General features: G+C 42.4%; 1 protein-coding gene across 1 annotated transcript in view; it reads right to left on the reverse strand.

Annotated features, from left to right (window-relative positions):
* TRAPPC9 (trafficking protein particle complex 9) overlaps positions 1-24,277 on the reverse strand; it is a 544,705-nt gene that overhangs the window by 177,730 nt on the left and 342,698 nt on the right. The window contains 2 exon segments of the mRNA XM_038555604.1: positions 1,177-1,287; positions 22,052-22,194. Coding sequence (XP_038411532.1) covers positions 1,177-1,287; positions 22,052-22,194 — 254 coding nt within the window.

The following is a 24,277-nucleotide window of genomic DNA, read 5'->3' on the forward strand; positions in this document are numbered from 1 at the left end:
TGGAGTGGAGTCTCACTGTGGCTTGAATTTACATTTCCCCCACTGACTGTGTTAATGTTAGCTGGTTTTTATCATTTTATTTCCTTAAAATAAGAGAAAGACACAGACAAGAGAAAGGAATGAGGGAGAAAGACAGAAAGAGACAGAGATCTGGGGCAAATATAACCTCAGGAACAAAGAGCTTACATCTGGGACATGTGTACACTGGTTTGTAAATCATTTTCTCCATGCAGAAAGTATTTTGTAATTAAAAATAAAAATTGTAGGGATGCCTGGGTGTCTCAGCAGTTAAGTGTCTGCCTTGGGCCCAGAGCATGATCCTGGAGTCCTGGGATCAAGTCCACATCAGGCTCCCTGCCTGTGTCTCTGCCTCTCTCTGTGTGTCTCTCATGAATAAATAAAATCTTTAAAAATAAATAAATAAATAAAAATTGTATTCCACCTACATCTTATCCCAACTATAATTCCGTCTATGCAGATATGGCCCTAATATCCATCTTGGGCTGGGAGACACAGTGGGTGATCTGGGGAGACGCCTGGGTGACAGTGGGCAGGCCTGGGGATGGAGCCCCAGAGCAAAGGAACTTCTTCCCAAAGTCAGGGAACTATACCCACCTCGGGACATGCCCTCCTGGCCTGGCCTCACTCTTAGCTCTCACTTCCAACTCAGCTCCTGCTACAGGGTCCCACGGTTGACTCTGGGCCAGGGCTCGGTGGAGCCACCTCTTTGCCCTTGGGGACTGGGCTTGGAGGGGCGATTCACCTCTCCCAGACGTCTGAGCCTTGCTTGTCTTTTTGTGGAATCCTCCAAGGGACTTCCTGCAGGTATGGATGCAGGTCCCACAATCGTTGCCAACTCTTCCCAGATATAGCTCTAAGAATTTAAAAGTGAAGTCTTGCCCAGGTGCTTCAGTGTCCTGAGAGGTAGTGCCTGAAAGCATGCGCTACTGCTTCCTTAGAGGGACACTACTCAGCTTCACTCTGACTTCACACTTGTCTCCAATCTGGAGCCACTTGTGATTCTTTCACCCACCCTGAATCATGACCACAATTCCCCTAAGAGGGAAATAAGACTGCCTTTCCTCTGGTATCTCAGAGGGAGGGTTATCTTGGAGCCTCCCAACAGGGGTGACAGACGCAGGGAGAGGTGGCATGTGGGAAGGTGGAGACACTCACCGCTGGCACTCGCCCGCATGCAGGATGAGCTCTTCATTGCCCCGGGCACTGACGGTCAGCTCATGCTCCGTGGAGTTGAAGACATCCAGGAGCAGATGGCACTGTCGGGTACTGCAAAGAAGACAAAAGAAAGTTGAGGATCTTCTGGAAGCCAAAGATGAGAGCAACTTAGGCTTTTTCTCCTTTCAAAAGGCCTCCCACTGCTTGAGGATGTCAGAGGTGCAGTGTATCAAAATGTCACATGCCCTGGACATAAAGGATTATAGAGGCTCACTCTGAGCTAACTGCGAACTCTGCAAAATCGGTTTGGGCATCAGATCCTGCTTGGTCCCAGGGACACACCCTTACAATCCAGGGTGCCCTTTACACACCAAGTGGCCCTGGGAAGGTAACCCAAGATCCCCAACCCCCGTGTATGTGAGGACCAGGACACCTGACCCGGAAGTAAGACAACCAGGGGACAGCATGTGCCATACAGGTGATAACTGGTCAATAACCACTGTGTTGAAGTCAGATGTCTGCGGACTTCCGCAGGTTCGGAAGCAAGGTGCTGGGCAGCTGTACGTGGAGAACGGTATCCCAGATATCTGTGTATGCACCTGCTGGAGCCTTACAGACTACACCCTCCTCCTCTTCAGAGCCATGAAGATACTGCAGGTTTACTCACTTCCACCCTCCTGAAAGCTCCACTGCTTTGATTTCTCTGGTCCACGAGGTAAGCACTAACACACCCAAGCTCCCAGTGCCCTCTGCCACAGGAGGGGTCCATGAAATAAAGCTCTAGCCAATAAGGAGGATTTCTCTCCCAAGTAAGAAGACCTGTCCTCGAGAGAAGGTGTTCACCCTTCAGCCTCCTCATTCCCTCCTCCTGTCCACCCTGCCCTGAGATGAAGAGGAGGAGTCTGGGAGCCATGATATCGTCAGTAGCTGAAGTGGCCTCCAGACTCATCAGCAAAAACCAACCCCACATGCGTCATCTGTGTTAGCCCCCATTTGTTAGATGCCCGCTACAGTTAAAGCTTGCCTGAAGTTCACCCAGTATCTTAAATACCATGTACCACAGCAGGCACAGGGCAAGGAATCAGTAAGTGTGCGCTGATCTGAACAGGACCGGTGTGCCCACGACTGAGCAGATGTAGAAACCATCCCAGAACTCGGTACGCACTTTTTCATATGGAAAAAAAGAAAGACTCGGAGAAGGATCTCTGCTCTGGGTCTTCTTCAGCTTACTGTGTCTTTAGAACATGACCCTCCAAAGGGCATCTCAATTCTCAAATTTATGTCTCCAGGCTTTGCTGCTAGCAAAGGAAGGGCAGAGGGCAAACTTCCATGTGTGCCAGAGCTGCCTGTACTTCATTTCATCTTGACACCCTGGGAGCCTGTCCTCCCCAGACCCATTTACAGGTAAGGATAGTGAAGGGCACGGCCACACCAGCAAGGTGACCGACACTGCAGACTCAGACCTCAAAATCCTGTGCTTTTCACGTAGATGGAAATAAATATTCCAAACCTTGTTGTCTGTTCCTTCCAGAGAAGGTAACTGAGATGGAGAAGCGTGCAGTGCCCTGACTGGGGGCGTGTGCACATGCACACACATGTGCATACACACACGTACACCACCACCATCAGAAGGCCACAAGGCATCTGTGAAACACCAATTGTTCAAGCTGTGTACATGTAACCCACGCTCAGGGGAGGAAGGTAAAGCAGCAGCTTTCTCGTTTCTGCTGTGTATTGCTGTGAGGTGTTGTACCACACATCTTCGGAAAAGCAGGTTCACACTGGTTGATTCTAGGTTCTTTGGGTGGGAGTGTTTCCCCTAGAGGTTCAGCACTTGGAAAATATTCATTAGCTCTGACAGCTGCGTACAAGAGGCCTCTTCACTCCGCTCACAGAAAAATGAGCTTTCAAGAATGAAGATCTATTCTGCCTTTGTCATAACTTCATGAAATCTTTAATCACAGCAAAATCTTTCATCAGGAATGGGAATTCGTAAAACATTTATCAGAGGAGGAAAATTGAAGTGATTTTTAAAAGCAGGGAAGAAAAGACTCCAATATATGTTTCTGCTCACAGAATGCAGTAGCTAGGAAGCGGCATAGGAATGAACAGTACACCCATTTCTGTGTCCTCTATTTCTTCTGACTCACTGAATGTGGGGACCTCCTGATCCACTGTTTCTGTTCCTCCTAATTGTTGGCATCACAATGTCCTGGCAGATCTCTGCTTTCTATCTATCGCTCATAAATTAATTCGCTTTTCCTAAACTCCTAAAGGAGCATTTTGTACCCACCAAAATGTCCTTTACTCTGTGTATCTTTCTGTAACACTCTGGATGATTTTCTTCAGTTTTATGCTCCATTTGAGAACACAGTTACTTTTAATTCTAGCTTGCTTTGTTTTATTTTTTTTTCTGGTTCAATCCTTCTAAAGTATAGGGAAACCCAGGAAAGCTTTGAAGAACTAGACTGGAGTGAGTCTTAGAAGGACAGGTGCATCTGCCTGGGGAGGGGATGATGCTGTCAGGAGGACAGGAGACACACATTCCAGGCAAAGGGAGAAGCACATGCAAACCCAGCTCCACTGAGCGAGTGTACACCGTTTCCTCTGTTAAGAATTAGGAACTGTATTACTTCCTCTAAGGAATACAACATCTGCTGAGCACCTGTTGTGTACCAGGTACTGTTCCAGGCTCTGGGAATATGGAAGGGAACAAGAAAAATGGAACACCACTTTCATGGAAATCGCACTCTTGTCATGACAGAGGGCTGGGAAAGAGGAGGTAAGTTTACAAAATAAAACATTTAGTCATTTTTACAAAATGAGGAAAAACACATTCAAAAGGTTGTTGAGTAGCAGGTAAAGACACACCCCACAATCAATAACATTCCTATTTATCAACTAAAAAGTTACAAAATAATTTTTAAGAAAGTGTATTTATAGTAGCAATGCATCTAGGAATAAATCTTTTTAAAACTGTGAAATGCTTATGGAGAATAGTTTAAAAGTTTTATAGAATAGTATTAAAAGTGATGAATAAACCCAGAAGTGTATTATGCTCAAGGATGGGAAGACAATATTTTTAATTAAGTCACCTCTTTTGAAATGTCTATAAATTCAATGAAATCAAATACAAAATCCCAACAAAGTTTCAGTTTTAATCAAAGTTGACTCACTGATTTTAAAATTTGTATGTAAGACCAAAGGGCCAAGAATATACAGAACAATGGTCAGGAAGATGTTTGGAAGGGACTTGGCCAACTAGATATCAAGAACTGTTATAAAACTGTATAATGAAGGCACTGCTGGGGCCATGATATGCAAATACATCAGTGGAAAAAAATAGCCCCAAAACAGATCTACGAATATAAGGCAACTAGATAAATGACTGAAGTAGGAGTATTGATTAATGAGAAGATTCAATAAGTAGTGCTGGTACGCATGAATATGCAGACACAAAGATAAATTATATCCCTACCTCACGCCATGAACAAAAATAAATTTCAAGTAGATTTAATTGGGACGCCTGGGTGGCTCAGTGATTGAGCATCTGCCTTCGGCTCAGGGTGTGACCCCGGGGTCCAGGAATCAAGTCCCACATCAGGCTCCCTGCAAGGAGCCTGCTTCTCCCTCTGCCTATGTCTCTGCCTCTCTCTCTGTGTCTCTCATGAATAAAATGTTTAAAAAAACAAAGAGATTTAATAACTAAATGTTAAAAAATAAATTTCAAATAGATCATATAACTAAACGTGTAAATCCTATAGAAACAAAATAGGTAAACCTAAATCCAAACATTTCAAGAATTATATTAAGTATAATAAAAGGCCTAAACATTATAATTAATAGAAATTGTCAGAATAGACTAAGAAAACAAGATTGAACTGGATGTTATCTAGAAAAAATCCACTTTAAATATAATGATAGGCTAAAAATACAGGAATGGAAAAAATATGCCAAACAAACTTTAATTAAAAGAAAAAACAAACCCTGGAGTATTATATTAGTATCAGACACTTCAGGATATACTTCAGAGTAGGAAAACTATGCAGAGATAAAGAGAAAAGTTATATAATGATAAAAGCACTAATTCACTACAAATATATAATAATTCTTAACATAAATACACCTAGATACAGAAGTTTCAAAAATACATGAAGAAAAAACTGAAAGAAGAAATACCAAAGTCAGGGTTGAAGACTTCATTTCTCTCTTAGCAATCTGACACAGCAAGTAGACATAAACTCAGCGAGGCTATAGAAGAAACAACCCTATCAACCACCTGGATCTGACTGACACTTAGAGACTACTCCACCCAACAACAGAACACACATACTTCTCAAGCATTCAGCAACATTCACCAGAAGATAGACCCTATTCTAGACCATGAAAAAAAATTTCTAATGAAAACTATGTTCATAAAATCACTATACACAGGTATTTACAGCAGCTCTATTCATAATCGCAAAAAGGTAGGAACAATCCAAAATATCCTTCAACTGATGAGAGAATTCACAAACTACAGTACACCTATATAGTGGAAATCGCAACAATAACAAAAAAAAAAAAATCCAAGTACTGATATGTTCAACAATATCGGATGATCTCAAAATTAATACGGTCATTGAAAAAAGTTTACATATTGCATGATTCCATTTATATAACATTCTGGGAAAGTCAAGACAGCGATGGAGAACAGATCAGTGGTCACTGTTGAGGGGTGGGGCAGGCTAAAATTATAAGGGGTAGCACGATGAATGAATGTTTGGGGGTGTTTTTATCCTGACTGTAGTGAACACATGAATCTATGAGCTAGAATTCATAAAACTGTACATCAGAAAGTCAATTTTATTGTGTGTCAATTTAAATTTTTTTAGATTGATGGAATTTAAAAATTAACATCATAATGAATCTAATGAGCTCTAGTGCATAACATTTGTTGTGAACATCAGTTTGTATCTTGGTGGCTGTAACATCTTAGGCAAGTCATTTAATTTCTCTGAGCCTTAGTTTTTCCCCAAGGGGAGCAAGAGTGCCTATATCATATAATTATTAGGAGGCTCTAATGGAAAAATAGGTGAAAGTGCCTTACTAAATTATAAGGAGGAAAAAAACTGAAGCAGAATATTACATAGACACAAGAGGTGGTGCTTATTATTAGCTTGGTAGCTGTCAGTGGAGCAGCAAAGGGAAAGCACACAACCCTGCCAACAAAGCAATCCCAGCTAATTATTCAATATTGACTCAGCTAAAAGTGAGCATGAGAAATTCCCACGCCAAGGTCTGAGTCTGCCTAAAAACCATGGTGCCTCAACCAGAAAGTAAGCAGTGCTCTTTCTCTCCTCAACCCCCCAGAATCTGGTATCTCTGGGGCCACCCAGGATCCAAACATTAGTGTTCAGTCATTCCAAGGAGTACAGTCAAGTGAGCAAACACAAAACCGAAACATGCAGGGATGGTCACATACACCACTGGCCAAAACCATGTGGTCTTTTATCAAAATCCTGTAAGCCTTATTTTCTCAATATGTCTTCTTTCCAGAAAAAAATCAGTACCCAAGATGGCAGGAAGATGGCAGGAAGGATCTCTGTTTCTAACATATCAGTTAATAAGTTCTTAAATACTGTTTTAAAAACTTCCCTATAAGATATTTGGGATGGCCATAATTGCAAGGACACACAATAACAAATATCAGCAAGACTGTGAAGAAACCAGAACCCTCAAATACTGAGGTGGGAATGCAAAATGGTGCAGCCACTTTGCAAAACAGTCTGGCAGCTCCTTAAATAATTAAATATAGAGTTGCCATATGATCCAATAATTCCACTCCTAGGTATATCCAAGAGAAATAAAATCCTATCCACACAGGAGCTTATACAGAAATATTCAAAAGACTATTATTCATAATGGCTCCAAAATGGAATCAACCCAAATGTCCATCAACTAATGAATGGATAGACAAAACGAAATATATCCACACAATGGAATATTATTCAGCCCTAAAAATAAATGGCATGATACTTCACTGTGGGTGAACCTTGGAAACATTACACTAAGTGAAAGAAGACAGTCACACACTGCATAATCCCACTTACATAAAATATGTAGAACAGACAAATCTGCAGACAGAGAATAGATTTTCAGTTGCCTGGATGAAGGATGGGAGCCACTGGTAACGGCTATGGGGCTTCTTTTGGGAGGATGGAAAGTTCTAAATTTAGACTGTGGTGATGACTGAACAACTCTGAGTCTACTAAAACACTAAATTACAGTTTAAGTGGGTGGACTGTATGGTATGTAAATGACGTTTCAATAAAGATGCTTAAATAGAAAGCACACATTTGAGAGGCTGAGCGTCCAGGACGCAGTGTTTTCAGGAGCCCCTGGCGCTCAGAGAAAACACGCTCACAGCTTGCTCGCAGCACTGTTTCATCTTCCAACAGACCAGCACCGCACCACAGCAGCGGAGAAGACCCCACCACCCATTCTCCACTGTATCGCCCAACCTGTACTCGTAACAGACCATGGGTAAGAGACAGGAGCCAGGAAGATGAGTGTGAGATTGAGTCTCAGGTGACTGTCACCAGGTATGTGAGCTGGGCACATAAGGACACCTGTGCCTCACAAAGATAACACATAATGATGAGCACGTCCAATGTGGCTTTTCATTTTCTGGGAATGACGACAAGCCGAATTCAAACAGGATCGCTTATAGAAAAGTACTTGCAAATAGCTACCTGAAATTGCTTCATGCGTCACCACTTGAAATTCACTCTGTTATGATTAAACAAACAAACCAGTAAAACTTTAAAAATGCAAAACACAAGAATTCTAAACATAAGGTTGCAAATAAAACTCTGGCCAACTGTTGCTTTTATAGAATCTACCTTTATACATATGTTCAAATCCTTAAATCAAACATGACATAGGTACTTTTTTTTTTTAAAGACTTCACTTATTTGAGGGAGAGTGAGAGCATAAGCAGAGGAAGGGGCAGCAGACTCCCTGCTGAGCAGGGAGCCCTATGTGGGGTTCAATCCCAGACCCCAAGATCATGACCTGAGCTGAAGGCAGATGCTTAACCAGCTGAGCCACCCAGGCACCCCATGACATAGGCACTTATAATTGAAGTCTAAAAATCAGACTTTTAAAATATATTACTGTATATTATTTGTTAATAGAAACATTTTAACTTTCTTAATTAAGTATACTGTTATAAAATGAACACCAGTATGTAACATCTCATGATACAACCATCTATGATAAAATACAAATCACTTAAAACTATTGATTTTAATAGTTTAATACTTCTTATAGTAGGACATAAAAGTCCCCTCAAGTGAACAGAAACAGAAAAATGAGAGGTAGTCACTGGGAGGTGGTACCTGGAACCAGAGAGTGCTAAATAGAGTCAGTTCCAATCTAGATGGAACTTCCAGCTGCTCCAGCCCATGACAGGCTGGGTCTCACCTCCTGGCCTTCATAGGTCTGTGTTAACAGGTGGAAAGACAATGAAAGGTGTGCTCATCATTTCAGAGGATGTAAGCCAACAGGTGCTAGGGTGGGAGGGTAGATAAAGCTCCCTCCAGCACGTCATGCTAACTCACTGAACTGCCATGGCACCTGGGGGCAGAGGGGCTGTGTGTGGCCGGCAACACTAGCCAGATAGGTTCTCCAAGAAGCAAGGCAGCCCTCCTTGTATGCCCTGGGCACTCCTCACAGCCCTGCCTCAATGACCACCAAGAGAGGGGCACTGATGCAAGTGGCGGGCTTTCCTGTCTCATGGCCCACCTAGATGAGTTCACTAGCTGAACCACCCGTTGGCCTCTCACACAAGGCATGAAGGTGAGTCCCCCACTCTGCGCTGGACCATCCTCCTGGAGAACCTGAGATGTGAAGCCCCCACTGAGAGCCACATCTAAACAATACAAGTACCAAAGAGGGAGCAGGACAGCTTGCGTCAGAGACACATGGGGCTCTCCCAAACACAGACACCAGAGCAAAGCACAGGGCACAGCTCTCCAGGAGCTCTGTATCGGGGGACCAGTCCTCTCATGGCCTACTACGTCTCCTTGATGTTAAATACCTTGCTATTGTCTCTATGTTAGACAAAAAAGTTTGAAAAGTTCATTAAATATTACAAAGGGAGGTCTTAATTTGGCACTTCAGGTAATTTTCTCAATATTTATTTCCCACATTTCCCAACCGCAGACCTATTTTATATCCTACTGGGGAAGGTGGGATGTGGGCTACATAGGATCACTCTGTACGTTTTTGCAACTTCCTATAAATCTATAACTGTTACAAAATAAATTGAAAAAAGTGATTCAGGTCTGAATCAAACCAACAGAATTCTAAACGTCATTTCATTTCCTGTCCTCTCAGGAGAGGAGGAAAGAGTCTTTTGCTTCCTATGTGTAGCTGGTAATAAGTACTCCTGTGTAAAAGATGAAGCTGCTCTCTGGTACTTGCTGGGCAGGCGGGGCCAAGCCAGGCTAAGACACAGCCCCATCAGCAGCCGCCACGGTCCACCCCAGCACCCCGCCCTGCCCATGACTCCCCATCACGGGACCTCATGAACTGTCCTGCCTCCACTTCCCCAAAGAACTCCTGTCAGACCTCCTATAACCACCCCATGCAAATTCAGCCGTTTTCTTCAAAGTTCCCACCACACACTGTTCACATCCCCACTGTAGCACCTCTTTAACAATTCCATTGAGTACCGACTGCTTATTTTACTGGCTTGGTGCTACCGATACAGAGTGAGTCCAGAAGCGCCTGCCTGCAGGGAGCAGACGGGAAGGTGGGGAACAGGCAGACAGACCTCCCAGGTGTGCTGAGCTGAGTGACAGCCTAAGGAAGTCCGTAGGGCCCGCTGCAGCAAAGCTGTTTGTTCTGTGTTCAAATCACCAATTCACCCCCTTCTCCCTCAAATCTGGCACACAATTAGAACACGTACATGTGCACACGCAAGCAAGAAAAAGGACGACCACCCTTTTGCAATTATCTACCTTGCATCAGGCACTATATGTTAGTACTTCACATACATTTTGCAAACCCTACCACAACTCTGCAAGATCAATGTTATCTGTGCTTCAAGATAAAGAAATAAAAGCCATTTGCTCAAGACCGCAATGCAAATAAGCAGTAGAATCAAAATCTGAAATCAGATACAGGTACATTTCCTTCTGAATCCTCGCGCTTGTTAAAATTCTAAATTCTTGTTAAACTTAAAACCAACTTAATAAATAAACCTAGCAACTTGAAAAAGATCGACCATGATAAAACCCAACATTAAGATTGCCTTTATTATGAGTCTGTGAGCACATGTTCCCCACGGGGTTGGGCTATCTTACCCCATGGGGGGGAAATGGAATATATCTAAGTGGCCAGGGATAAGTGCTGTGATGTGTCAAGTGGTATGATTTCTATTAATAATGTAATAATGATTACACCCTATGCCCTGCTCAGAGGAGAGTATTTTTCACACAACTCAGAGTAGCAATGCATGAGATTGGATCATTTATTTTAACAGGCTAGAAAAAGATTGCTCCCCAGGAGAGAGGAGGGCTGGGCACAGAGACAGGGGTGGCATAGCCCAATCCATTTCAATCTGGTCCCTAACAACATACCAACCAGCTTTGTATTAAAAAAAAAAAATCAATCTCAAAATAACTGATCCCCTAAATAAAAGTCAGCTGAGACCCGTGTATACCCAAGGGAGAAGAAGGGAGAAGAGCCATGAGAATCACCCCACCCCGCCATCTATACTGTGCTTTGCTGTCAAGAACGCACCTGCCTCCTCCATGGCATAACCTGCTTCTAGTAACAGCCCAGTGAGGTGAGCAGGACCACGCTGAGCACCCCAGTCAGCGGCAGGAAGGTGGACCTGGGGGAGCCAGGTCCTCCAAAGATGTGGCAGGGGTAAGGGGCAGAATAAGGAACCGAGCACTCCCCGTTCAGAGGACAGCTGGCAGAAAGCCTGGGTTTGGGTGCCAAGAACGTTCTAATGCACACCATATCTCCTCCACTCGCGGACCTGCAGCTCAGGTTACAGCGACATCCTCAGACAGCAATGCCCACTTCAAAGGGTTCTCTGGAGTTTAAAGGGACACCGAGCCCAACAGACCCAGGACACTCCCGAGAATACAGTAGGCCCTGAATAAATAGGATTTCCCTTCCCCCTTTTTCTCCGTTTTAAAACACTCTCACTTAAAAACTACCAGTGAGAAAAACTTCATAAATTATCAATATTCATTAGAGGAACAGATACACAAACCATCCCAAGGAGCAAAACGATGGAATATCCATTTGTATTTTGGTTTCAGAGTAGAGGAGGTTCCATTTATGCCAGCAACAGTTATCTTTTGATGTCTATGTGGCTTCTTTGTGCACCAATATCAGCTTGAATCTCCACACAGGCCCCACATACAGCAGGTCATCCAGCTGGCTGTGCTGCAGAGGCCTTGAAGCCATGATACATGGATGCCAGTCTGTCACCAGCAAGCTGTGAGGACCCAGGCAAATCACATAACGTCTCTGGACCTCGTTTATAATGCAAATGTGTGGAAATAGGACATCTCTGGGGATGCCTGACTCTAAAATGACATGATGCTAACAGAAAAATCTTCATCTGTGAGCAAGATGGAAAATAATGAATTCACAATACACTGTGTCACGTCAACTTCAATAAAGTGCAAAAATTGAATGCCCAAATTAAATGCATGATAATTCTGCTATATTCTAGGCCATGCGATTTATATGGGTCTCTAAGGAAAATAGAGCCTAAATAATTTTTTTTAAAGTCATGCCTTTAACACAAGAGACATCTGAATAAATGTAGTCTTGGTATTTTACACTATGGATCTTGATCTTCTTCTTGTTTCGATGAGGTTATGTCTCGATAAACCCATAAGTTGAAAATATCCTAAGTTGAAACGTGTTGAATGCACTAGCCTACCAAATGTCACACTAGGTCTGGCCTACCTTAAATGCATTCAGAACACTTACATTAGTCTACAGTTGGGCAAAAACATCTGGCAATGCCTATTTTATGGTATCTCATGTAATTTATTGAACTCTGTGCTAAAAAGTGAAACAGAAGGGCCGTGTGTGTGCAGAACGGCTGCCAGTCTGCCAGCTGTCGACACTCGTGGAGTTCACTGGCTGACTGAGGGCCACAGCTCCCTGCCTCTGCCCAGAATGACAAGCAAGTATCCACACATCACTGGCCCTGGAAAGCATCCAAATTCCAAGTTTCAAGAATGGTTTCTACTGAATTCGGATCACTTGCACACCATTTTAAGGTTAAGAAATCCTAAGTCAAGTCATCGTTAAGTCAAGGACTTCCTATACTCATTCAAACATTTCTTTAGTTTCATGTGGCCATGGGCCACAGGTGCCGAGCCTTGAGGTCCATGATTAAAAACCTGGCTCAGGACTGCACAGAGCACAAAATCTGGCCAAGGAAACAGAAGCCCCATGTTGGCAACACTCCCCTACTCCTCCCAGGGAATGGGTGGGTAATAGGTGGTAAAACCCTAATTCTTCAAGAATTAGGACACTGGTTCATTTCTTATGCCACCTTCCCAGGCTTCTCCAGTATTTATGTGTGTATACACATACACACACACACACACACTTTTTAAAGATTTTATTTATTCATGAGAGACACACAGGAAGAGGCAGAAACACAGGCAGAGGGAGAAGCAGGCTCCATGCAGGGAGCCCACTGTGGTACTCAATCCTGGGACTCCGAGATCATGCCCTGAGCCTAAGGCAGACACTCAACTGCTGAGCTACTCAGGCGTTCCTATATATGTATCTTTTACACATGAGCAACAAAATTTTAAAGTCAAGGTATAATTTAGATACAATGAAATAATGAGCTTTATGTTTGCCTACAATCCTGTAACCCTCACCTGCATCAAGATACACAACATTTCATCAGCTCAAAAAGACACTCTTCCTTCTAGGGTGACAACCTGCTGAAGTTTGCTCAGCACTGCCAGTTCTCCGAGGGCAAGAGTATCTCAGAGCTAAGACCTGGGAAGTCCCAGGCAAAGTGGGACAGTCAGCAACCTGATCCCCACAAGTCAATTCCTGCCCTGGGCCACCTCAACCTATGGCCAACCACGGTTCAGACTTCTTTTTCCAGACAATGAGTTTTCCTGTTCTAGAAACTGGTATAAATGGAGTCATACAGAGATTAGCATCATGATTTTGAGATTATTCCATGTTGTTGCACATCCCAGTAGCTTATTTTATTTGAAGACTATTCCTCTGCATGGATATGTCACAGATCGTTTATCCATTCCACTGCCGACAGGCATTTGGTGTTGTCTCCAGTTTGGGGTTATTACAAAGAAAGCAGTTATGAAAATTCTTGTAGGAATCCTTTTGTGAATATAAATGTCTATTTCTCTTGAGCAAGTACCTGCTAGGTCTTTGGGTAGGTAGGTGCCACACTCCATGAGGAATTGCCTGACCAATGTGTGAAGTGGTGGTGCCATGTTATACTCCCAGAAGTAATTTACGGAGCCTCCAGCTGTTTCACGTTCTTACCAGCGTTTGGAATGGTCAGTCTGTCATTAGAGAGTAGACAGTGGCATCTAACTGTGGTTATAATTTGTACTTCCTGATGATGAGTGATGTTGAGTACCTTCAGGTAAGTATGAGCCATCTGTATATCTTCCTTTGTGAATATCTGCTCAAATCTTCTGCCCATTTTTTGATGGTCTCAGTGTCTATTTTTAAATACTTCACGATGTATGTCAGATACAAGACTTCTGTGGCACAAATATGTAGCACACATTTTCTCCCAGCATGCAGCTTGCCTTTTGAGGAGGTGAAGTTTTTAATTTTAACAAAATCCATTTTATCAACTTTGTTTTATGGTTACTAGTTTCTGATCCCATCTGAGAAATCTTTGCACCAAAGTTACAAAGATACTTTGTTACTTTTTCTTTGAAAAGGGTTATAGTTTTTTTTCATTTAGGTCTAGAAACCATCTCAAATGAATTTTTGTATGTGATGTGATCTACAGGTGAAAGCTATTTTTCCCCCCACATATGTATCCAGTTCTTCCAGCACCATTTCTTGAAAAACCTTTTCATTCCACATCAAGTTCTTTTCATGCCTTCTTAAAAATCAGTTGGTCAGGGGCACCTGTGTGACACAGTTGGTTAAGTGTCTGAATCTTGCTTTTGGCTCAGGTCTGATCTCAGGGTCATGAGATCGAGGCCCACGACAAGCTCTAAGCTTAGTGTGGAGTCCACTTAAGCTTCTCCCTCTCCCTCTGCCCCTCCCCGCTGTGCTCTCTCTCTCTCTCTCTCAAATAAATAAATCTTTAAAAAAAATCAATTGGTCATATATGAGAAAGCCTATTTCTGGACTATTATGATCCATCAATCCCTTTGTCTACCTTTATAACGATAATACTTTCTTAATTACTGTAACATTATATTAAGTCTTAAAATCGTACCCTACACCCTCCAACTTATTTTTTTGTCAAGACACATGTCTGGTCCATTGGCAAAAGCCAGTTTCATCTTGAAGTAATTTCTTTAAAAAACTTGTCAGCTGCACTAAAACAAACAAACAAACAAAACAAAATCCCTGGGATTTTCATTGGAATTACACTGAATTTATAATCCAATTTGGGAAAACTGGTATCTTAGTAATAATTGATTCTTCCAATCAACAAACATGGTATACCTCCCTAATTATTTAAGTGCTAATTTCCCTGACCTGTGCTTTATCATTTACAAGGTAGAGACCATATTTAAAAAGATTTACCCTTAAATGTTATATTTTTTATTACATTTTCAAAATTTCATTTCAAATTAATTGCTAGTATATAAAACTACAACTGATTCCTGAATATGGTATCATCCCACAATCTTACTAACTTGACTTATTAGTGCTTATAATATCTTTGTGTGGTAATCTCTTAGAATATTTATGTGATCACATGTATCATGCAAACACGTGAAAAATAACTATTTCACTTCCAATTTGTATTGCCTTAATTATTTTGTCATCTCACTGCTCTGATTAGGTAGGACTGGTAGAAAAGTAATGAATACATTGGCAAAAGCAAACATACTCACCCCAACTGATCCTGATCATAGAGGAAAAGTGCTCAGTCTTTCACAATTAAGTACAATGTTAACTATATAATTTGAGGGGTTTTTAGATGGCCTAGACCAGGTTGCCAGAAGTTCTACAAACCTTGTTTATGGACACTTTCTATCATAAGTGTTGAATTTTGTTATATGGTTTTGTTGTTGTTGTTCAACTGACGTCTCATTTTTCTCCTTTATTCTATCAGTATATAACTTAATGGGCTGATTTTTCAATGGTAAAGCCACCTTTTGTTGCTGGATGAAACCCAAACTGTTCATCTTGTGTTCTTTGATATTGCTGGAGGTGATTCATTAATATTTGGTTCTGAATTTTTACAATTATGCATATGAGGACACTGTCACAATACTTACTCTCTCATAATGTCTCTGTGGATTTGGCATCACGGTGAAGACAGTGTCATAAAATGAGAATGTGAAGTATTCCCTCCATTGTCTACTTCTAGAAGAAGTTTTGTAGAAGTAGTATTATTTCTTTCTTAAATGCTTGACGTAGGGATGTCTGGGTGGTCAGTGGTTGACCATCTGCCTTCAGCTCAGGGCATGATCCTGGGGTGCAGGATCAATTCCCACATCAGGTTCCCTGTGGGGAGGCTGCTTCTCCCTCTGCCTGTATCTCTGCCTCTCTCTCTCATGAATAAATAAATAAAATGTTTTTTTAATAAAAGCTTGATGTATTTCATAGTGAAACCATCTGAGCCTTATGTTAGCTTTAGTTAAGAATTTAAACTCTAACTGGTATGTGGCTATCTCAGGGACTATTTCTTCTCATGTCAATTGTAGTAATTTTTGTCTTTCAAAACATTTTTGATTTGTAAAATTTATTGGAATATGATTTATCATAAAATACTTATTATTCTTTTATTAGTATGTGTAGAATCTGCAATGATTCATTCACAGTATTAGGAATTGGTGCTTTCTCTTTTGATTATTCTGGCTATGGTTTATTAATTTTATTAATCTTTCCAAATAATCAACTTTTGGTTGCATTGACTTTATTTTTTTTCATTTTCTATTTCATTGATAACTACTCTTTACTATTTTTTAGAACCAAACTTTTTTTTATGGAAACAAAAGAAAAAATATAGTTTAATGGTCAGAGCAAATTATAAACCCAGAGTCAAGTCTTGAGTGCTTAATATCTAAAATGTACAAAGATGTGTGGTTGAAACATTTGCTCTCTATAACAATCCTCATTTTAACTTTTTTCTTTCCTTTTTTTAAAAAATTCAATTAGCCAACATATAGTACATCATTAGTCTCAGATGTAGTTGCATGTAACATCCAATGCTCACCACATCAGACGTCCGTCCTCCTTAATGCCCATCATCCAATTACCCCATCCCTCCACCCACCACCCCTCCAGCAACCCTCAGTTTGTATTCCAGAGTTAAGAGTCTCTCCTGGTTTTGTCTCTCTTATTTCTTCCCAGTTTTCCCTCCCTTTTCTTATGATCCTCTGCACTGTTTCTTACATTCCACATGATTGAAACCACATGGTAATTGTCATGCTCTGACTTATTTCACTCAGCATAACACCCTCCAGTTCCATCCATTTTGATGTAAATCGTAAGTATTCAGCCTTTCTGATGGCTGAGTAATGTTCTTTGCATATATAGACCACATCTTTTTTATCCATTCATCTGTTGATGGACATCTCAGCTCCTTTCAAGTTTGGCTATTGTGGACACTGCTACTATGATTGCAAGTGCCCCTTTGGATCATTACATTTGTATCTTTGGGATAAACACCTAGTAGTGCAATTGTTGGATTGTAGGGTCGCTCTATTTTTAACTTTTTGAAGAACCGCCATACTGTTTTCCAGACTGGCTGTACCAGTTTGCATTTCCACCAACAATGAAAAAGGGTTCCCCTTGTCCACATCCTCGCCACTATTTGTTGTTTCCTGTCTTACTAATTTTAGCCATTCTGACTGGTGTGAGGTGGTATCTCAGTGCAGTTTTGATTTATATTTCCCTGATGTCAAGTGATACTGAGCATTTTTTCATGTGTCTGTTGGCCATTTGTACATCTTCTTTGGAGGAATGTCCATTCATGTTTTCTGCCCATTTCTTGATGGGATTCTTTGGGGTTTTTTGGGGTGTTGAGCTTGATAAGTTCTTTAAAGATCTTGGATATTAGCCCTTTATCTGATCTGTCATTTGCAAATATCTTCTCCCATTCCACAGGTTGTCTTTTAGTTTTGTTGATTGCTTCCTTTGCTTTGCAGAAGCTTTTTATCTTGATGAAGTCCCAATAGTTCATTTTGCTTTTGTTTCCCTTGCCTTTGGAGACATATCTAATAAGAAGTTGCTGCAGCTTCTGCTGTTCTCCTCTAGGATTTTGATGGATTCCTGTCTCACATTTAGGTCTTTCATCCATTTTGAGTTTATCAGCGTGTATGATGTAAGAGAATGGTCCTGTTTCATTCTTCTGCATGTGGCTGTCCAATTTTCCCAGCACCATTTATTGAAGAGGCTGTCTTTTTCCATTGTATATTCTTTTCTGCTTTTTCTTTTTTTTTTTTTTTTTAAATTTTTATTTATTTATGATAGTCACACACACACACACACACACACATAGAGAGAGAGAGAGAGAGAGAGAGAGAGAGAGAGAGAGAGAAGCAGAGACATAGGCAGAGGGAGAAGCAGGCTCCATGTACCGGGAGCCTGATGTGGGATTCGATCCCGGGTCTCCAGGATCGCGCCCTGGGCCAAAGGCAGGCACCAAACCGCTGTGCCACCCAGGGATCCCTTTTTTCTGCTTTTTCGAAGATTAATTGACCATAGAGTTGAGGGTCCATTTCTGGGTTTTCTATTCTGTTCCACTGATCTATGCATCTGTTTTTGTGCCTGGATCATACTGTCTTGATGATCAGAGCTTTATAATATAGCTTGAAGTCAGGGATTGTGATGCCACCAGCTTTGGTTTCCTTTTTCAACATCCATCTGGCTGTTCGAGGTCTTTTCCAGTTCCATACAAATTTTAGGATTATTTGTTCCAGCTCTGTGAAAAATGTTGATGGTGTTTTGATCAGGATTGCAGTGAATGTGTAGATTGTCCTGAGTAACATAGACATCAAAATATGTATTCTTCCAATGCATGAACATGGAATATTTTTCCATCCCTTTGTGTCTTCCTCAATTTCAATTTTTCTAACATAAATATTTAGTGTCCTATAAATATCAGGTAGCTGGAATTATTTACTACAACTGATCATGTTTCCTATATTTGTATTAATTTTCTGTCTAGCTTGTTCTATCATATACTGAGATACAAGTGTCAAAATATTCAACTATAATTGTGTCATCTTCCATTTATTCCTGACATTAAGTATATTTGCATTTAGGATTGTTATGTACTCTGGAGGACTTGAACATTCTATCAATAAAAATTATCCTATCTCTTTTTCTCCTCAAAGTCTACTTGTTTGATATTAATACATTCACATCAATTTTCTGTTTGCATGGCATATCTTCCCCCATCTTTGTGCTTTTCATCTGTAAATGATAGTGAGTTTCTGATAGAAAACATGTAGTTGACTCTAGTTTTTTTTTAAATACAGTCTGACAACTTCCACTTTTAAATATAGTCTTTTATCCATTTACATTTAATGTAATTCTTGGTATACTGGATTTAAGTCTATCATGTTGCTCTTTTTTTTTTAATTTTTATTTATTTATGATAGTCACAGAAAGAGAGAGAGAGAGAGAGAGGCAGAGACACAGGCAGAGGGAGAAGCAGGCTCCATGTACCGGGAGCCTGACGTGGGATTCGATCCCAGGTCTCCAGGATCACACCCTGGGCCAAAGGCAGGCGCCAAACCGCTGCGCCACCCAGGGATCCCTATCATGTTGCTCTTTGTTTCCTATTTGACTGTATGTTTCTAGTTCTTTCCACCCTTCTTGCCACCTCTTCCTCCCATTTTGTATTTTTTAGTAACCCATTTTCTCTCTTCTGGTTTATTATCCATACTTTAAGTGGTTGCTAAAGGGTTTACAATATGCACCTTTAACTTATGAAATGGCTGAAGTTAGAATGTGGTAACACATAAATGTAAGACCTATCATTCCTCCTCCTCTGTTTCCCTCTAGTTTCTCTGCACTATTTCCTGTTGTATATTTTACTTCAGTGTATGATGTGCACGACAAAATTAAATGCTTTTTCCCTTAAATAGTCAATAGTCTTTTAAAGAAATTAAGGAGCAAGGGGAACAATCTTTTATATTTATTCACTTGCTATTTCTATTTCTGGGATTCGACATTCCTTAATATAGACCCATGTTTCCATTTGGTATTATTTCTGCCTGATGAGCTTTTACCAGGCTGATGAAACATAAGAACTATGCTCTATCCATCTCTTACCCCACTGAATGCTTTATATAGCACGTGAAATGTTGGAGGTATTGATTTTAGGAATAAATGAAACATTGAAGGTGCTGGCTTAAAGGTTTACAGTCTGGAAAGTACTTTATTAAAAGTACAGAGACCCATAGAAGTATCAACCCATTCTCTCTAGTCATGCTCAGGAAAATTTTACAGAAAAGGTGATAGAGATCATCAATAGCCAACAAACATTTTTCAAAAGGTTAAGTAAAGGAATGACAGTCTGAGAAGTTTTAGAAAAAGATGTATGTACATGCATATTGCAGGAAACTGTCTTGACATACCCAGTGAAAATCTCCATGTGATGTGTGGAGAACTGGGAGCTAAAGAGAAAGGTCTGGGCCAAATTTGTAAGTATACTGAATATCATAGTAGGGACTTCCAACTTTACTTCCTGAGTACTGGGTAAGTCTTTAAGCCAGACAGTAACGTGGGGACATTTGTATTTACAGGATGATGTAGGAGCAAAACTGGAAGCAGGGGAACCACTCAGGCAACTATTCCTAGAGTCCCAAGGAAAGTAACCAAGATGGTGCACTGGAGTGCAGAGGGAATAGGAAGACACTACAGAGGTTCAATCCACAGATCTGGGGAGGCTTAGACCTAGCAGGCATGGAAAGGGAGGATCAGAAGAAATCCACTCTAAATCCCAAGAGCAGTTAAAAGAACACACAGGCCAACAGAAAAGAGAGTAGGGTCAACGGGCGGGGAATGTGGGAGCCAAACAGCACTTGTGCCAACCACCAACTCTCCCAAGTGTGTGTTTGCTCCATTCCACATGGTGGCATTTTTCTCATCTTAGACTGTCATTTAGAGCAGCAGGTGCCATGACATGCAAGCTAGATATCAAGAGGGGGTGAAAAATCCAACTCGGTGACAACCTGTGCTACTTCCAAGAACTATTTATATGAGCAGTGGCAGCAGGCGATGAAGGGATGAGAAGGGAACACGGCAGGTACATCATGGAGCAGCCCTAATGCACAGGAAGGGCCTGAAACACTCAACAGCGAACAGCGTCTGGCAGCAGTCCTGGCCACAGTTCCCCCAGGGCCAAGCGCTTTGATGCTTTATACAACAAATTCAAAACAGAGGCAAGCCTTGGCAAGAAAGACTATTACTCCACAGACTGAAAAAGTGACAGATGATGAAATGTGATGCTAAAAAGCCCAAGCTAAGCCATTAATTCTTGTGAAGCCATTCTCCAGTGGCTGGGAAGAAGAATAGTCTTTTCTATAAACTAAAACTACACTCATTATTTGGGGCTGTATCACTTTAAAGGGAGTTTTATATCAACGTTAACATGGGCAACAACACTCGTCTATTTTACCCTGTGGAGGATAGAACCCACTGGTGGGGGGAGGGTGATGCTAAATGTGACGCTCTTTCCCCAGCTCGAGGCCACAGAGGTGCTTGCCACCAGTGCCACCTTAACTCTAAGAATACCACCACTATCCCACTGGATCCTGCACCAGTACGTAAGGCACCACCAGACATGAAAATATGCAAGTACTCAATGGTAATCAGCACCTGCTTTCCACAGGCTGCTGGCCACCAGGGCAGGAATCTGAGCAGCACAGTGACTCCAGTTGGTAGAAACACCATCCACCACTTTCAGACCCCACCACTCCCAGTTCACGCTAAGTCAAAGTTTGAGATGGGAAATGTCATTCTCCCACTTTAGAGAAGAATACCTCTAGGACCTCTGGTCGCTTTTGGGTTTGAAGTAGACACACTGTCTCATTTCTTTCCCCCTGAAGGAAGATCAGGCCTGGAGAGATAAATAGGAGAGAAAACTTCTGTGCAAGAAGGTCTCCCTGGGCAGAAACAGGTCAGTGCTCCCGATGGCTGGGGGCTCTGTGAACAGAGGTGCCCAGATGCTGGACAGCGTGGCTCTGCACACAGTTTTACTGGGATGCCAGCAATGACATAGAAAAAGAGGTAGGACTCCTCCAGGAGTGCCCAAGACATGCGGCTATCTGCTGAGCCCCCTACTAACAGGAGAGCTGAACCAGACTAAGGCCAGGACCAGGCTCAGAGCAATGAGTGGGAAACGTGTCCTGTACAATGATGCCCACAAACAAGCATGTTGCAATGTAAGCATCATTATTATGCCATCTTGTAAGGTATAAAGCCCATCCACTCACAACTAACTGGAAAAAAAAAAAAAAAAAAAAAGCATTTCTGTACAATGACTGCTTTTCTGTTACACAACCTAAATCCCAGCGAGGCTAAGCAACTTGGCACAATGGTTTGGATTTGACTAGAGGTGGGACCAAGATGAAGTCAGAATTCCCAGTGCAGTGCTGCCACACCCTAGAGAAAGGCCATCACAGGGCAGAGACTCATTTACCTGGTTGCCGGCAGAGTACTGACTCGAGTGAAGAATACAGATGGCTCAGCTTCCACATGCAGCCCCAGGGAGAGGTTTCTGTAATATCCTTCAACGTGGCCTGGACCTCCGGAGTATTTGAAGTTCAGGATAGCTTCCAGGGTCTAAAATGATGTAAAAATGATAGGTTAACAATCCCTAAGTTGATCAGCATTCTTCCAGAAGGCAGACTTCACTTAGGTAAGGCTGAAGATAACCCCACCTGGGCAACTCCAATACCTGGCACCTGCACCATCTTTCCTGTGACGTCCTCTGTCTGCACTAACAATTTCCAGCCCAGATACACAAATGGGAAAAGATTCCAAAATTATCCTGTGGTTCACAGAGCATTTTAGAGACAAAAACACATTTCAATCAGCATCACTTAAACATACAGATGAGGAAGGTGGGGAGAGGTGGCACTTCTATCAGGAAGGTAGAGTATGGCTCCCAGGCCAACAGTCAGTATAGCAGATGGGCTATAAACTCATGACACTTCCTTGAACCCAGGAAAACCATAGAGCCAGAAGGCCAAGGAGGTACAAGGCCCTTCCAGAAGGTAAGGGTAGGGACATCTTCTCAGCACGTGTAGAGCCAGCCATCATACAAATCAGTAGGAAGGAATCAGCTCAACCTTAATCAACTGCTAAAGGCTGAGTAGGGGCTCTAATAATAGTGGAGACCTCCCCTGGAAACCCAGACCAGAAGGTAGTTCCCACCCCCTCCAGGCTCTTCACCATGGACCTCCCAGGGTAAACACACAAAGGACTGGCCACGGTGCAGCAGAACAGAGGGAGTCTTCCTTAGTAGCACAGGCCCGGAGGAAGAGCTTTCCTCAGTAGCCAATGAAGGAAAGGTAAGAAACCAAAACCCCAGGCCCAACCTCACACTCCCCTCTCATCCTCATCCACACCTTTCTTTCTCCTCTGAAGCAAAACCCTAAGCTGCTGGAGGAGGGGCAAACAATGTCAAGGGCACAAAGGCAGGGATAAATATCCATTTTAGTGAGGAGAAAGGCAAAAGCTAGTCCTGAGCCAGAATCCTGCACCGGCGATGTTAGAGATGTCCCACCAGTGAGCAGAGCTGGAAACCCACTTATCCACAAGGCACACCAGATACTAGGCAGAGATGGGCTGCTATGTGGGGGAGGAGCAGGGATGCCCAGGGAGCCCAACACATGAGACCCAGATGCACAGTACAGGACCAGGACAGCAGAGAAGCCCCATCTGCTCCTGGCACCAGCACCAGTGGGGAAGGAACAAAGGTGTGGAAAGACCCCACCCATGGTGGTGGCATGCATAGAGGGCTGAGGATGGTGGATGAGAGTTCTGGGAAAAGCTCCTGGCACTCAGCAGCCCCTATTTCCTCCCCCCACACAAGACAACACCAGAGGAATTTTGCAGCCTGTGGTGCACCCAAGTAACTATAGCAACAAGAAATCTCAAACCCAGCTCAGTTCCTCACTAGAGTGACTCAACCTTCCACAGTAAAGTTCTAACACAGGCATCAGCAAACTACAGCCCCGAGAACAGTTTCTACAGTCTTAAAAGGTTGTAAAACAACAACAGAAAACAAAGAACATATGACACCGACCATTTATGGCCAGCAAAACTGGAATATTTACTATGTGGTTCCTTACGAAGAAAAGCTTGCTGATAAACTGTAGGAAGAAAACGGGAGTAGATCTTAATGATCTGCATTAGGGTATGTGTCACAGATACGACACCTTTAAAAGCACCAGCAACAAGAGACAAAAGGCCGGTGTTAGGAAAATCCAAGGAAGGCAGACTTCAGGAAGAAGGGCCAGAGCTCGCACTGCTGCAGCCCAGCTATGGGTAAACAGGTCTGAGCAAGTGCTCGTGTCTGGCCTTCAGCTGATTATGGATGACACTCGTGGAAGTCAGAGCACCCTGAGCGCAAACAGGTGTGGCTCAGGCAATCGCCACCCAGGGCTTCACAGCCACGTGCACCTGGTGGGGCCCAGGTATCCTGCCGCCTGCTCAGAGCAAAATGAAGCCAGGCTTCCAAAAGGACCGGAGGAGCTACCTGCCTTCCTCTCTATGTTCAAGAGTCCTGTCGGTAACCCTTCCTGGCAAGACACAGTGTTTAGCCTTCGATCCGCATCTTTCATTGCCCTATGTCTTTCTTCCAGTGCAGAGGCAGCCACAGCTACAGTCTTTTTTAAAATGAAGAACACAACCTATATAT

Source organism: Canis lupus, chromosome 13 (assembly GCF_011100685.1).
Source record: "Canis lupus familiaris isolate Mischka breed German Shepherd chromosome 13, alternate assembly UU_Cfam_GSD_1.0, whole genome shotgun sequence".
Lineage (NCBI taxonomy): Eukaryota > Metazoa > Chordata > Mammalia > Carnivora > Canidae > Canis > Canis lupus.